Source organism: Choloepus didactylus, chromosome 20 (assembly GCF_015220235.1).
Source record: "Choloepus didactylus isolate mChoDid1 chromosome 20, mChoDid1.pri, whole genome shotgun sequence".
Classification (NCBI taxonomy): Eukaryota; Metazoa; Chordata; class Mammalia; order Pilosa; family Megalonychidae; genus Choloepus; species Choloepus didactylus.
This window is the reverse complement of record NC_051326.1, coordinates 19,822,784-19,839,458: the sequence shown is the minus strand read 5'-3', so window position 1 is coordinate 19,839,458 and position 16,675 is coordinate 19,822,784. Positions and strand designations below refer to the sequence as shown.

The 16,675-nt window shown below is 36.7% G+C and overlaps 1 protein-coding gene across 1 annotated transcript in view; it reads right to left on the bottom strand.

The window, feature by feature from the left end:
• The window catches only part of LOC119516421 (disintegrin and metalloproteinase domain-containing protein 18-like), a gene marked incomplete at its 3' end in the record, with an annotated part of 113,605 nt that overhangs the window by 71,410 nt on the left and 25,520 nt on the right, over window positions 1-16,675 (bottom strand). Inside the window, exon 7 of the mRNA XM_037812772.1 lies at window positions 1,855-1,920. Coding sequence (XP_037668700.1) covers window positions 1,855-1,920 — 66 coding nt within the window. The remainder of the gene's footprint in view (window positions 1-1,854; window positions 1,921-16,675) is intronic.

The window sequence follows — 16,675 nt, the reverse complement described above, 5'->3', positions numbered from 1 at the left end:
AGCAAATACTAACCCATGACAAGACAATTCTACTCCTACTTAGACACCCAAGCAAATTTAGTGCATATATATACCTACCAAAAGACATGTACAACAATGTTCATAATTTTATTCATAACACACCAATCTGTGGTGCATGTCACAACAATAAAATAATAAACCACTATTATATGCGACAGTGAGGATTAATCTCAAAGTTACTTTGTTGTGAAAAGGAATTCAGACACTATAGCAATGTTATTCATCAACGAACAATGTTAACTGATAGAGACAGAAGGTGAGGAAATATTGATATTCATCAATCAGCAATGTTAACTGATAGAGATAGAAGGTGAGGAAATATTGATTGAAAGGGGCACAAGGGTACATTCTGAAGTACTGAAAATATTTTCTATCTTGTCATAGGTGTTGGTATACATATGTGTAAAAATATGCAAAAAGTCAAACTGATGTACACTTCACTTTAAGTAGGAAATATACTACAATACAAAATGTTAAAAAAAAAAAAACTTCATTACTCCTCAATGTCAATTTCTACTTATATCCAATGTTAATGACAAAAATTTCAGGTAACAAGTACTGAAATAAGCCTCCTAACTGCATTCTATTTATGACTATAGAATTACCACTTTTTGATCTAGCCTACACACTACCATCACTGGGTTTTTTCTGTATATCTGTTTACATTAAGGTCCTGATGTAAATTCTTCAATAACTTCCAATTAGAAACGAGACAATGATATTAAGCTTTGAGATTTAGACCTCCTTAGCATGGGATTCAGATGATTTATTTAACATTTCTCCTAGCCAACGCTCTCCAAATCTTGCTTCACTTATATTACTCCAATAACTCAAAGGTAAAATCCAAGCTTCTGCCTTAACTTGGGATTCAGTTGCCTTCTTTAACCCACCTCTCAACTCATTTCAATCATACCCTGCTTTACTTGTATGCCAGCAATATTAAACTGCTCATCATTTTATAAAACATGCAGTTGTCCTTCAGACTCATGGGCCTGATTCCCACAATCTCATCCATCTGTAAATCCTAGTCATTCATTTAAAAATATTTTTTTCTGTGGAGCCTTTCCTGACAAATCCTATATCTACCAGTCTGTAGGTGTCTTATTTTTATTTTATTTATTTTATCAAAGGATATGGGATATTGTAGTGTAATTCCCTCATTTCATATTTGCCTCTTCCATTAGAATGTGAATTCTTGAAAGCAGAATGCCTAACGACTAGTCTTGTGCTTGGTTATTATAGATATCCAATGACACTATTTCATAAAGTAGAAAACACACTGAATAGTGGTTTATTTATTTAAAAAATTGTGTTAAGATGTTAAAAAACAAAACCTTAGAACACTACGATATAACACTTTTATTTTAGTTAGGGAACAAAGATAATAAAATATGTGCCATTTGACCAAAGGACTGAAGGAGTTGAAAACTTGGAGGAAAGAGAAAATATCAAGTGAAAATGTCCTATAAGGTGGTAAATAGCTTGTGTGTTCAAGCAAAACAATGTGGCCCAGAGAGGCAGAAGCAGGTTAAGGGAAAGGCAGGGCTGTTAGGAAGTGAGTCAAAGAGATACAAGGCTGATTTCCGGTGAGGGCATTTTAGGCCAGTTTCAGCTTTTACTCATGATCAGATGTAAAGGCCAAATTATTGATTTATCAGATACACATAAAACATCACTATTTGGAAAGAACAGAAAAAAAAAAAAAAACAGGAAGGAAGGAAGGAAGGAGGGAGGGAGGGAGGGAGGGAAGGAAGGAAGGAAGGAAGGAAGGAATGAAGGAAGGAAGGAAGGAAGGAAGGGAGGGAGGGAGGGATGGATCTAACTTTGACTTACCAAAGCTTTGTCCACTATGATGTGCATTTCAAGATACTGAGGTAATAGTTCTGAAAGAATCATTTTCTGAAAAAGAAAAAAACACATAATACCAAGGAATTTATCAAGTGTTAACATATATTGAATTTTTCAAGAGCAAGGAGTGACATGTAAAGAAGGCAAAAAGAATACATATAAAAACCTTCATGATGACTTAAATATAAAAATTGCACATCAGAAAATTTCACTTACTTCACATACAAAGTTTAAAAGAATACCAGTGAGCCCGCTAGAGTGATGGAGGAGTCGAGGTACTCTACACTAAAGCTGAATGAGAAAGAAAGTGAATACAGATAAACACATTTTGTTATCTTCATCCCGTGATAAATTTGCAGCACCAATTTACAACTGGAAATTCTGCACTGACTATTCTAAAGACCATGGTAACACCACTGTGGCACACTGGAAATTCTTATATTCACCCAGGAAAAAAAACGAAATGTTTAAAAACTCACAATCGAAACAGAAATCAAGGTAAATAGCATGATTTGTACTGTTAACAGCATATAGGTACCCACTTTATTTACATTGTCAAATTTATATTCTTACAGTTGTTCGTAATATTCTCTTTTTTATATATTTTTTGTCTACAGAATCTCTAGTGACATCCCCTTTCAACCTTCTATTGATAATTTGTGTCATCTCTCATTTTTTGTCAGTCTTGCTAATTGATTTTTCAGTTTTATAGATTTTTCAAAGAGCTAGATTTTGATCCATTGATTTTCTCTATTAATTTTCTGTTTTCAACTTGATTGATTTTACTATTATCATTATTTTTTCTCTTCTGCTGCTTTGGATTCATTTTTCTCTTCTTTATCTACTATCTTGAAGTGAGAGCTTGGTTAATCTCAGGCAACTTTTCTTCTTTTCTAATGTAAGCAGTTAATTCCGTAAATTTCACTTTGGCCCCCACTTGACCTGTGTCCCACAAATTGTGATTTGTTGTACTTTAATTTTCATTTAGTTCAATACACTTTCTACTTTCCTTGAAAATTCCTCTTTGAGTAATATATTACTTAGAAATGTGTCATTTCTCATGGTATATCTTTTTTCCATCCTTTTTCTTTCAAACTACCAACATCTTTCTTTGAGGTGAATTTCTAACAGAAGTTACACAATTGAGTCATCTATAACTTGCTTTGTCAGTCTCTGCTTTATAATTGGTGTATTCAGGCCATTTACATTTAATGCAATTATTGACAATTTAGGGCTTAAGTCCTTCATGTTATTACTTGTTTTCTCTTTGTCTACTTTGTTTTACATCTATCTGTTTACATTTTTTCTTTCCTATTTATTATGAATTACTTGAAAAATTTTTAGAGTTCTATTTTGATTTAGTTATATTTTTGAGCATATATCTTCATATAGAATTTTTGGTGATGGCGCTAGGTATTACATTATGCATACAAAGCTTATCACAGTCTACTGGTGTTGACAATTTACCATTTTGAGTGAAGTGTGGAAAACTTACCTCACTTCATTCCCTTTACCTGCTTCCTTTTATAATTGTCTTAAATACTTCTATGTACAAAGAGAATCCCATCAAACAATATTATAATTTTTGCTTCAATATGTTGTCTAATTACTTGCTGAGGATTTCTATTTGTTCAGGTTTTCTATTTTTTCATTGTTTCAAGTATGTTCATAATTGCTTGTTGAAGCATTTTATGAGAAATACTTGCCAGATATTCCAACATTTAGATCATCTCAAGGATGGCATCTGTTGTCTTCTCTCACTCACATAGAGCATTTCTTGGTTCTTGAAACACCAAATGTTTTTCTAATGTATAGTATGTGTTGGGTGCTATGTCATGGGGTTCTAGATCTTTTTTAGATACTGTTTCAGCAGGGCCCCTCTGATATTGTACCAGTAAGACAGATGGTTTCAGCCTTGTTATTTCCAGGTAGGAGTAGAAATCCAGTTTTCCTGCTCAGCCTTCATTAACATCCTAGGTGTGAGGGGCTCTCCATTAACTTCTGGGGTAATGGGAGCAAGCACAGGCTCTCCACTAAGCCTTCACTGACACTACCAAAGCTGAAAAGAGAGTTGTACCTGGTTACTGCTCCCATGAGGGCTTCACTGATACTACATAATATGGAAGCTTGTTACCACTAAGTGGTGGTAAAAATACACAATTCCCATGTAGCTTCCCTGATGTCACTTCAGAGGGAAGTAGGAGAGATACCATTTTAGCTCTGGGTGGAGGTAAAAGTCTAGACTGTTCTCATGGCTTCTACTGACATCACGGGAAAAGTGCCTGGTTACCATCAGGTAGAATGAAGGCACAGCTCTCCACTTGAGCTTGTATGGCACCACCTGGACACAGATGAATGAGCACTTTACAAGATAAGGCTGCATTTCCTGGCTCCTACTTGGTCTTTGCCAAAAAGAGTGAGTGTGAGTCACAATCTTTTCTGTGGTATTTGGCTAGAGTAGGACGTTTCTGTCTTGCTAAATGTTCCTCCTTGTCTTCGAACTAGAGAGAGAAAATTATCCTTGGGCTTTTTGTTTTGTTTTGTTTTGTTTTTGTCTACATTCTGTGTCCTGAGTTGTCTAGCTAGTTCTTCTATCTTCTCCAACTTCCAGAGTCTTCTTATGTTTGTTATGCAATGTCCAATATTTTTAGCTGTGTTAATAAGATGAGTGTGGGAAGAGTGTCAATAAGATGAGTGTGGGAAGAGTGTCTACTCCACATTGTCCATATCAAAGTAATCAAAAACTTAGGATTATTTTTATTTGTGTATTAGATGACAAAACGTAATCACTATTGAAATTATGTATTTGAAGCAACTGATAACATTCATATAAAACTGATATGATTTAACTGTGAATTTCTTTATCAGCTAGTAGCAGGAATCCATTAAGGGCAATGGTATTAATCATACAAGCAAAAGTGAATTTGGGTAATGAACCAATATTTTAAAAATGAGTAACTGATATGCATAAAGATAAAAAGTGTTATATAAACAAATCTTCTGCAATAGCACAAATTCAAATATCATCTTTAAGCATAAAATTTTTAAAAATAGTTTCTAACATAAAGTAGATACAGTCATTGACTTGGCAGATATGTGACCCCTTGTTTTCACATGTCCAGTTGTATCATTTGGCTTCCATGATGGACAGTAAATATTGACAAAATGTACAAGTCACACACCCATCATCAAATTTCATGTGAAATAAAATTATACTAGTCATTGCTCATTAAATATTTCAATTTTTAGGTCATTGCTGCCAAAAGTATTTATTGGGAAAAAAAATAAACATTACTGTCGGGTGGATTTCTAGTTTTAAATCAGAGATTTAAAGAACTGAAAAGAGCATCATTTTCCCATTTATAACAGCTAAAACCTGGACAAAGTGTACATTAATAAGTTGTATTGAACCCATCAAAAACCTAAAATTGAATATCAAATCACTAACCCAAAATCGTAGAGATAAACGTGCCTGCAGGGAAGGTACAGGACAATCACTTGCTTACATGGTGCAGATGGCACCAAATGCCATATAAACTGGAGGTATTCAACTAGAAATTTTCAATGAATTTCTAAAGGCTGAATTTGGGCTAGCATAAGAGTGTGAACTCTCTGGAAGCCATAAAAATAGTTAGTTTCATAACTTCACACAGGAATTTTCTCAAGGAACTCCACAAGCTACCTAAAATAAAGATGGGGGAGAATACCAAAAAACGGAACATCTGCTACTTCTGAAACTCTGACCATACTCATCTCCTCTAACCCCTTTATGGCATAAAAGCCTTAATCTGTAGACAATAGGGGATAGGTTTGTAGCTTGAGAGTGGTGGGGAAACTCACTGCAGCTGGGGGAGAGAAAGAAGAGAAAAAAGTTCTGCATCCGAAAGAAGGGTAAGGAATGCTGGCTCAGCCCCAAATTACATCTGGAGGAGTGGCAGAGGTATTTATGAAGACTACATCACCAAACCCAAGTTCATAGTTCTTGCTTGCCTAACAATGAATCTTAATCAAAACATCAGAGAATGAGTTGTCCTATGCCTATGTCCTTCTATAAACATAGAAGTTTATGTTTTATGCTTAAAAATGTGTCAAGAAAAAATAACACCAGACAGTAGAGAGAACTGGAAGAGAGATTTTATCTGGGAATACACAAAGCCAAGTAGGAAACATAAAGCTAAGCGGGGAGAAGACATCCTTCTGGAAAATCATCACCCACCACAAACACAAAATACCACTAGAAGAACATAAATCCTCTGGTGAACTAAGGGTAGATATAGCAAAAACAAACATTAAACAGAGCCTGGCTTCTGACTATATTAACACAAATCTTTGAACGAAATGTGTAGCAGAAAGATGTGCTCACCTCCAGGTAAATATATAGACTCAATAATTACAGCTTTAACCAACATGCCCAGATTTCAACAAAACATTGGGAGGGATACAAACAGAAAAAGCAGTCTGAAGAGACAAAGCAATCATGAAACCAGGTTGATATTTGACATAGATATTAGAACTAATAGACAGGGCATTTAAACAACTACAATTAATATGTTAAAGATTCTAATGGAAAAAAATTCAACATGTAATATGAGATATTTAATTTCAACATCAGATACTTCTCCCACTACCATTCAAGACAGAAAGGAACTGGCTGGCCCTTGTGACATGTATCCAAGCAAACTTCATTTTATAATTGAGTAACCCCCCCATGTTTTCCTTGATATGGATGGTTATCTTGTAAGACAAAGGAATTATCTTGCAATTGGAAAGGATCTGGAAAAGAGAGAGGGCTTCTTTCTGCTTGTCCTGCAGGAAGAAAACTATCATTACAATTTCCTCACAAACAACTATTCAGAACTGGTACAAAGTTTGAAAGTGACTGGTGAAAGTCTATCAAACTTATCCTGGATTACTTTAATGTAACTATCAATAATAATATTTCAATTAAAAATGAAAAATGTAGGACATCAATGCACCGGGAGGATGCTATGACAGCTTTCATAAAATACAAATTCCTGGCATTAAAGTGGTGTAGAAAACAGAAACTCTGAAGAGCAACACAAACAAATTTACTTAGTAGATATTTGTAGAATATTACACACAAAATACTGCATAATACACAGAGAAAATATACATATTAAAATCAAATACAATGAAATTAAATTAAAAATCAACTTTAAAAAGACATCTAGAAAAACCACAAGTATGCCCACTTCAAAATTCCCCATGGGTTAAATGAGGAATAACAAAAGAAATTAGATATTTTGTATTAAGCAATTATGAATAAATAAATGATATATTTCATATTAAGGAATTATGAATAAATAAATAAAAATTAATGTGATTGAATGACACAGTGAAAATGGAAGAGTGAGGACTTCTGAAAATCCCCTCTCCCACCAAATGAAAAAGAAAACTGGCAAAAATTATTAGAGTGAACTTTTCCAGAACACTGGACATTAACTAAAGGCTTGCAGCATTATGGTGAATATTCAGGAGAAATGGCTGAATCTTAGTAAGCCCAGAGATCTTTGAGGCATTTTAACTTAACCATACTCCCTTCTCCTGTTAGTTTTGAAGGAAAGTTTTGCTTGATATAGAATTCTACCTATTCCTCTCTTTTTTTCCCCTTCTGAGACACAACTAATGTGTGTATTGGTATGCTTAATGATGTCCACAGGTTTCTTAGGCTCAATTCACTTTTCTTCTTTCTTTTTTCTTTCTGCTTCTCAGATTAATTTCAATTGTCCTTTTTCAAGTTCACCGATTTGTTCTTATGATAGCTCCAGTCTGCTATTGAAGCCCTCTAAAGAATTTTTAATTTCAGTTAATGAGGTTTTGAGCTCCTGTATCTCTGTTTGATTCCTTTATATGATATCTGTCTCTTCACTGGAATTCTCATTTTGTTCGTAAATCATTTCCCTGATTTTCATTGGTCCTTTAGCAATGTGAGTATTTTACAGACCATTCCTTTTTATAGTCTGTCTGATTTGTCCAAATTCTGGGCTTCCCCATTTGACGGTGCCTGTTGATTGATTTTGTTCCTTTGCATGGGCCGTCATTTCCTGTTTCTTTGTGTGTTTTGTGATTTTTTTATTTGCTGCATACTGGACATCTGAATATTTTAATGTGCTTAATCTGGAATGTAGTACCTGAATTGTCTGTTCCTTAAGCTTGTATCCCAGCTGGGCTATGACAGAGATTTCCTTGAATTTCAGGGGTTAACAAAAACAAACAAGCAAGCAAATGAAGAAAAAGAAAACAGTATTCCAAGTCTTGAAGATTTGCTCTATGTGGGTGCTCTCCCTTCCGAGCTTACTAAGCTTTACAATGAGCCCAAGAACAGCCCAAGACAAAAAACAGTGTCCTCTCCAGTCTTTTCTGAGCATGTATCTTATTCTAGGCATGCATGTGTGGCTTTATAAATTCCACTGTTAGCAGGGATACTCTGAATGCCCCTCCTTTTCAAGGAAATCTTCACTCTTCCCTCCTGGTCTCAGGCTCTATATTTATGTCCTAAGGTAGCATTCTTGTGCCCCAGGCAGTTGAGACTTGATTGTCTTCTTAGAGTACTTTGGCTGCCGTGCAGGACTCATCTATTTTCAGAGAAAGTTGTGGAACTGATGAAACAGAGATGAGTGTCTTGGTTAAGTCATTCAGGTTGCCACCAGATGATTTGTTCAACCATACAGGTGCCCCAATATACAAGTGTTATTCTGCTCACTCTGCAACCTGGGCTAGGGACCTGCACTAGTATAGGCTGGCTCCTCACCAAGCTTGCAAAGGATGGGGGGAAGGGCCAGCAAATGTACCATTAAGCTTTCCTACCATTTTTGAGTTTCTTTTTCTTGATTTTTTGAACATGTCCAGTAAATGCAACCCTTTAACTGTTTTCCATATGTCTTAGAAAGATGACTCTGCCAGTTTCTGTTCAAAAACTCTGTTGGGGGACAGAAACCTAGAGCATCTCACTCTACCATCTTGCTACTTCTCTGTCTTCAATAAATTGTGCAATACTGAAACCATACAACTATCTTCTCCAACCACAATGTAATGAAGATAGAAATCAAGAAGAGAAGGAAAACCATAAAGATTTTTTTTTAAATGCAGATATTAAACAACACTCTCTTAAACAACCAATAGGTCAAATAAGAAATCCCAAGAGAAATTATAAAATACATAGAGACTAATGAAAATGAAATATAGCATATCAAAACTTATAGGATACAGCAAAACCAGATATCAGAGGAAAATTCTTTGCAGTAAATGCCTACATTAAAAAAGAAAAAGACCTCAAATCAATACCCTAACTGTACATCTTAAAGAACTAAAAGAAGAACACTAAACTAAAATATAAAGCAGGCAAATGCAAGGAAATAAAGAGTAGAGTGGCAATAAGTGAAATACAGAACAAAACAACAGTAGAAAAAACAAAATCAGAAATTGGTTCTCTGAAATTAACAGCAATTTTACAAACTTGCCAAGTTCAGCTAGCTTGCCAAGAGGGAAAGAGGAGTAAAAAGATGCAAATACATAAATTCAGAAAAGAAAGTGGAGTCATTATTACAGAACTTAGAAAAGTAAAAAATAGACTTTAAGACAATGTTATCAGCAAGCGTATGCCAACAAATTTGGTAACCTACATGAAAAAGACAATTTCTAAAAACACATTAAGAAATAAAGACCTACAAAGAAGGTAACCATATGGGTAATTATAAATGACAGGACTATTTTATTGTATTTTTAGCATCTAACTCCACTTTTTACTTCTTACAGATTCTAAAATGCAAATACATAAAAAGTAATAATTAGTCTATGGTTTGGAATACACAACGTATACATATATAAGTGGTAACAAGTACAACAAAAGGGGAGGGTAGAGGATATAGGAATAGTGTTTTGTATACTACTAAAATTAAGTTGGTATCAAAACAAACATAATAGCTATAAACTTAGAATGTTAACTTAAGTCCTATGGTAACCACAAAGAAAATACCTGAAAAAATATATACAGGAGGAAATGAGAAGGAACTCAAAATGACATTCCACAAAAAATTCAAATAATATGAAAGCATGCATTAACAGAAGAAATGAGGGACAAAACAGAAATAAGAATGTTGTCGATTGGATTATGCTATGCACAAAAGGCATGCTCAGTTCCTAGCCTCTCATCCTGTGGGTGTGACCACATTTGTAAATAGGACCTTTGAAGGTGCTATTAGTTAAAGTGCTCCCACACTGAACAAGGGTGGGTCTTAATTGAACATAACTTAAGTCCTTTTAAGCAAAGGAAATTGGACACAAAAAGAAGCCAGAAGGAGCAGACAGAAGCTGCAAGCCAACTGGAACCTGGAAAAGAAAGATTAAGATGCTGCTATGATTGTGGGAAGATGGTGGAGTAGGAAGCCCCAGGAATCAGTCCCTCCAACAGAACAACTATTGCACAGGAAGGAACTGTCTGAATCAACTATTTTGAAACTCCTAGTGCAGTAGAACACTACCTAGCATCCAGGGAAGAGCAGAAGGACAAGCTGGTAAATTAAGGTAGAGACCAGAAAGTTGCTCTCTCTGCATGTGTGGTTAGCAGCACACATACCCCACCCCCGTGGCAGGCAGCAGTGGGGTCTGGCCCTGACATAGCTTGCTGGTGACACAAAAGGACATAAAAATCCACTTCCCCAAGGAAGGGTGGGCACAAGCCAATCCCTGACCATAGCTTTTGTAACTGAGAAGTTAGGATTTAAGGAATGATTATGATTACTGAATCATTATATAGATATTCCTTTTTACTTTCTGGTATTTTCAAGTAGACAGAGGGAAATAACTGAAATCTCTGAACTGTGATCCGGCTGCCTTGATCTCTGATAAAGAATGTATAGCCTTCAGTTTGTGCCCTTGTGATTGTAAAAACCTTGTAAGTGACCCTCACTTGAATCCATTTTATCCTTTTTTTTGATTCTAGAGTCTTATGATCACTGAAGACAGTCCCTAATGTTTATTAATGAAGGGTCTTGGGTCAGCCCAGAACTAACCCACACTAGTCCAAAATTATCTTGATAACCAAAGCTGGATCTAACCAAAATGGGTCCACCTCACATGTGCAGTAACTTAAACTCGAACCTAAAAATCACATCCATATTAAGTCTTCCATTTTCTTACATATGTTCTGTGAATAAGCATGAAATAATCTGTGCATGCTTAATAATTAGATCACCTCTAATTACATCATTTGGAGCCATTGTGCTTATTATTCTAAAACATACCCGTCTTTTAATACTATAAAACTACCAGAACTACTGCCATTCAGAGAGATGGATTTTTGGGCCGACAGGCCATCTGCTCTCCTGTGTCACACCTAGCAATAAACTCTTTCTCTCTTTGAAACCCCAGTGTCTCAGGATTTGGTCATCTGAACACATCAGGTAAGGAATCCATTACCTTGGTCCAATTAACACTTTTGTTTGGCTACTTTGGATTGCTGGGCTCCTGGCTCTGAGGATGGTCATGGTTCCAAACCTCCCTGGACAAAAGTGGTGGCGGAGACTTAAAGATGGTATGCTTCCTCAGAGCTGTGAGGACAACTGAAGGGCTGCATTTGCTGGGCAGGTCAAGAAAGCACGGCTTTGGGGAGCCATGGACAAAGCTCCTGGGGCCTATCAGGGTTCCTCCCTCATCCCTTCTTCAGGGCACTGGGAAGCTGTCCAGCCCACCCTTTGTGGGTCCCTGACATTGTTCTGACTGGGAAAGATGGACTTTGGAAACTATTCTCTGACATACCCTTCTCTAAGAATTTGCCTTCCAGACAAAACCAGCTCCAGATAAGAAAACAAGTGTAAGAAACAATTGTGGTATATGGCCTGGGGCAAAACTTAACTGCTTTACATATGGCAGTGGAACACTTGGAGAGGGAGAAGATCTGTCTCATGAGAATTAGAGGAGGCAATCAAACTCCTGTAAACAAGGTAACTCTTAAGGTCACTAGCAAGCAAAAGCCCAGAACAAAACACATGTCCAGAAAAGAAAGGAAAGACCCTGTACTTTGTATTCACTTTGGATGGACCTTTCTTATAAGAGGGCTGACACTCAAGAAAATCTCTGTCATATCACTAGCTGGGTACAAACTCAAGAAACAAACATCTCAGGGACTGTGCCAGTTTGAATATATTGTGTCCCCTAAACGCCATTATCTTTGATGTAATCTTGTGTAGGCAGACATAATCAGTGTTGATTAGATTGTAATTCTTTGAGTGTTTCTTTGGAATGTGCCCCACCCAGCTGTGGGTGACGACTCTAATTGGATAATTTCCATGTAGTGTTGGCCCGCCCACTGGGTGGGCCTTGATCAGTGGAGCCATATAAATGAGCTGATGGGCAGAGGGAACTCAGTGCAGCTGTGAGTGATGTTTTGAAGAAGAGCTACAGCCAAGAGGGACACTTTGAAGAAAGCACAGGAGCTGCAGATGAGAGACAGTTTGAAGACGGCTATTGAAAGCAGACTCTTGCTCCGGAGAAGCTAAGAGAGGACAAATACCCCAACTGCAACTAAGAGTGACATTTTTGAGGAACTACAGCCTAGAGAGGAACATCCTTGGAGAAAGCCATTTTTAAATGCAATGTAGGAGCAAGCAGACGCCAGCCACGTGCCTTCCCAGCTAACAGGGGTTTTCCAGACACCACTGGCCATCCTCCAGTGAAGGTACCCGATTGCTGATATGTTACCTTGGACACTTTATGGCCTTAAGACTGTAACTGTGTAACCAAATAAAACCCCTTTTATAAAAGCCAATCCATCTCTGGTGTTTTGCATTCTGGCAGCATTAGCAAACTAGAACAGGGACTAAGTCCCAGAGTTAATATTTTAAAACATTAAAATGTACAGTGCACAACAAAAGAGTACAAGACAAACAAAGAAACAGGAAATCAAGAAATAAAGGACCTTACAAAATAAGAAGATAAAAATCCAGTAAACATCAACAAGGAATCCCAGACTGTGGACATATCGGACAAAGACACTTTTAAAAATAACCTTAAATATGCTCAAATAAATGAAAGAAAATACAGAGTAAGAACTATAGGGTTTCAGGTAAATGATGAATGAAAATTATGAGAATCACAATAAAGAGGCAGAAATTTAATAAAGGAACCAGATAGAACTACTGGAGTTGAAGACCACAATAACTGAAATGAAAAAATGCCCAGGAGAACTTCAACAGAAGATTGCTGCTCAAAGAAGAAAGAATCAGTGAAATTAAAGACAAGACAATTGAAATGAGCCAGGCTGAGGAGCAGAAAGGAAAAATAATTATAAAAAGCTAAACTAGCCTAAGAAACTCCTGAGATACAATCAAGCCTACCAATATATGGATATGGGAGTCCCAGGAGAAGAAAGAATAAAAGGGACAGAAGAAATATGCAAAGAAGTAATGGCAGTAAACTTCCCAAATTTAACAAAAGACATTAATATGCACATTCAAGAATCCCAACAAACCCCAAACAGGGTAAATTCAAAAAGAACCATGCCCAGACACATAGTAATCAAATTGTCCAAAGCAAAAGACAAGAAGAGATTTCTGAAACGTGAAAGAATAAAGCAACATGTTATGTACAAGGGAGTCCCAATTAGATTAAGTTCTGACTTCTCATCAGAAACAGAGACAAGAAATCAGTGGGTTGAAATACTTAAAGTGCTGAAAGAAAACAATTGCCAACCAATAATTTTATATCTGGTGAACATTTCTTTCAAAATGAGAGATTAAGACATTCACAGATAAACAAAATCTGAGAGAGTTTCATCACAACTAGATCTGACCTACAAACAATGTTAAAGGGAGTTCTTCAGACTGAAAGGAAAGGACCCTCAAAAGTGGATCAAACTTATGGAATTCAGAAAAAACAGTGCTCAGAGAGAAATTTATGACTTTAAGTGCTTATAACAAAAATAGATATCTCAAAGCAGTGACTCACACCTGGAGGAACTAGAAAGAGAAGAGCAAACCAAACCCACAGAGAATGGAAAGAAGGAAGTAATAAAGATTAGAGTGAGGATCAATGAAATAGATAATTAAAAATAATATAATCAATGAATTGGTCTTTGAGAATAGCCATAAAATTGACAAATCCTTCCCCCAAAAAAAGAAAAGAAATGAAGTACAGGGAATACTTCCGTGCCAGTTTGAATGTATTATGTCCCCCAAAATGCCATTATCTTTGAGGCAATCTTGTGTGGGCAGATGTATTAGTGTTGATTAGATTGTAATTCTTTGACTGAGTGTTTCCATGGAGATGCAACCTACCCAACTGTAGGTGATAACTCTGATTAGATAATTTCCATCAAGGTGTGGCCCTGCCCATTCAGCTTGGGCCTTGATTAGTTTACTAGAGCACTATGTAAGCTCAGACAGAAGGAACCAGCTTGCTACAGCCAAGAGGGACACTTTGAAGAATGCACAAGAGCTGAGAGAGGAGCTGCAGCTTGCAGAGACATTTTAGAGACGGCCTTTGAAAGCAGACTTGTGCTCCAGAGAAGCTAAGAGAGGACAAATGTCCCAAGAGAACTAAGAGTGACATTTTTGAGGAGCTGCAGCCTGGAGAAGAATGTCCCGGGAAAAAGCCATTTTGAAACCAGAACTCTGGAGCAGATGCCAGCCACATGCCTTCCAGCTAACAGACTTTTCCACATGCCATTGGCCATCCTTCAGTGAAGGTACCCCCTTACCTTGGATACTTTATGGCCTTAAGACTATAACTTTATAACTAAATAAACCCCCTTTATAAAAGCCAATCCATTTCTGATATTTTGCTTAACAGCAGCATTAGCAAACCGGAACAAAGTCCTAACTCATTCCACAAATCCAGCGTCATCTTATTATCAAACCCTAATCAAAATATCACAAGGAAAGAATATCACAGGCAAATATCATTTATGAATAGAGATACAAAAGTTCTCAACAAAATACTAGCAGAAAAGATTCATCAGCACATTTAAAGAATTATGCACCATGATTCATTGGGATTTATCTCTGTAATGCAACGTGGTTCAACATAAGAAAATACATTAATGTAAAACACTGTGTGCTGTGTTTGACTGTATTATGTCCCCCAGAAAAAGCCATATTCTTTGATGCAATCTTGTGGGGCAGACATATTAGTGGGGATTAAATTGGAACGTTTGGATTAGGTTGTTTGCATGGAAATGCGCCCCACCCAACTGTAGGTGATAACTCTGATGAGATCATTTCCATGGAGGCGTGGCCCCACCCACTGAGGGTGGGCCTTGATCAGTGGAGCCATATAAATGAGCTGACAAACAGAAGGAACTCAGTGCAACTGACAGTGACATTTTTTGAAGAGGAGCTACAGCCAAGAGAGACACTTTGAAGAAAGCACAGGAGGCTGCAGATGAGAGACAGTTTGAAGACGGCCATTAAAAGCAGACTCTTGCTCCAGAGAAGCTAAGAGAGGACAAATACACCAAGTGCAACTAAGAGTGACATTTTTGAGGAACTGTAGCCTAGAGAGGAACGTCCTGGGAGAAAGCCATTTTGAAACCAGAACTTTTGGAGCAGACGCCAGCCACGTGCCTTCCCAGCTAACAGGGGTTTTCCAGACACCATTGGCCATCCTCCAGTGAAGGTACCCGATTGCTGATGTGTTACCTTGGACACTTTATGGCCTTAAGACTGTAACTGTGTAACCAAATAAACCCCCTTTTATAAAAACCAATCCATCTTGGGTGTTTTGCCTTCCGGCAGCATTAGCAAACTAGAACATACTGCATTAATAGAATGAAGGAAAAAAAAACAATACATGATCCTTTCAATTGATGCAGAAAAGGCATTAAAATCCAAAACCCTTTCTTGATAAAAACGTTCAGAAATTTAGGAATAGAAAGGAACATTCTCGACACAATAAAGGGCATGTGTGAAAAACCCACAGCTAACATCATAATGAAACTGAAAGACTGAATGCTTTCCACATAAGATTAGGAACTAGATAGGATGCCCACTTTCACCATTGCTATTCAAATTGTACTGGAAGCTCTAGCCAGACCAATTAGAAAAGGAAAAGAAATTAAAAGGCATCCAAACTGCAAAGGAGAATAAAACTCTCTCTAGTTGCTGATGATATGAGTCAACATAGAGAAAAATTCCAAAGAATCTACAAGAAAACTACTAGAACTAATAAATGAATTCAGCAAAGTGGTGGGGTAAAAAATCAACAACAAAAAAATCAGTTGTGTGTCTATACAATAGCAATGAACAATTCTAAAAGGATATTGAGAAACCAGTTCCATTTACAATAACAACTAAAATAATAAAATATCTAGAAATAAATTTAATCAAGAAAGTACAGGACTTGCCCATGGAAAACTACAAATCTCTACTGAAAGAAATTAAAGACTTAAATTTCCATAAATGGAAAGATATCCAGTGCTCATGGATTGGAAGATTTAACATCATCAAGATGTCAATACTATGTGATTACAATCCCAATCAAGATTCCAGAGACCTGCTTTAAAGAAATGGAATGGCTAATCATCAAATTTCATAGAAAGCAATGGACTCCAAATAACCAAAACTGTCTTGAAAAATAATAACATTGGAGGACTCAGACTTCCCAATTTCAAATGTATTGCAAAGCTACAGTTATCAAAACAGTGTAGTACTGGTACAAGGACAGACATATAGACCAATGTAATTTAATTGGGAGTTTAGAAATAAGCCTACGTGCCTATGGCCAGTTGAATTTTGATAAGTGTGCCATACCCCCTCCAGATAATGGGGAAAGAATAGGCTCTTCAACAAAC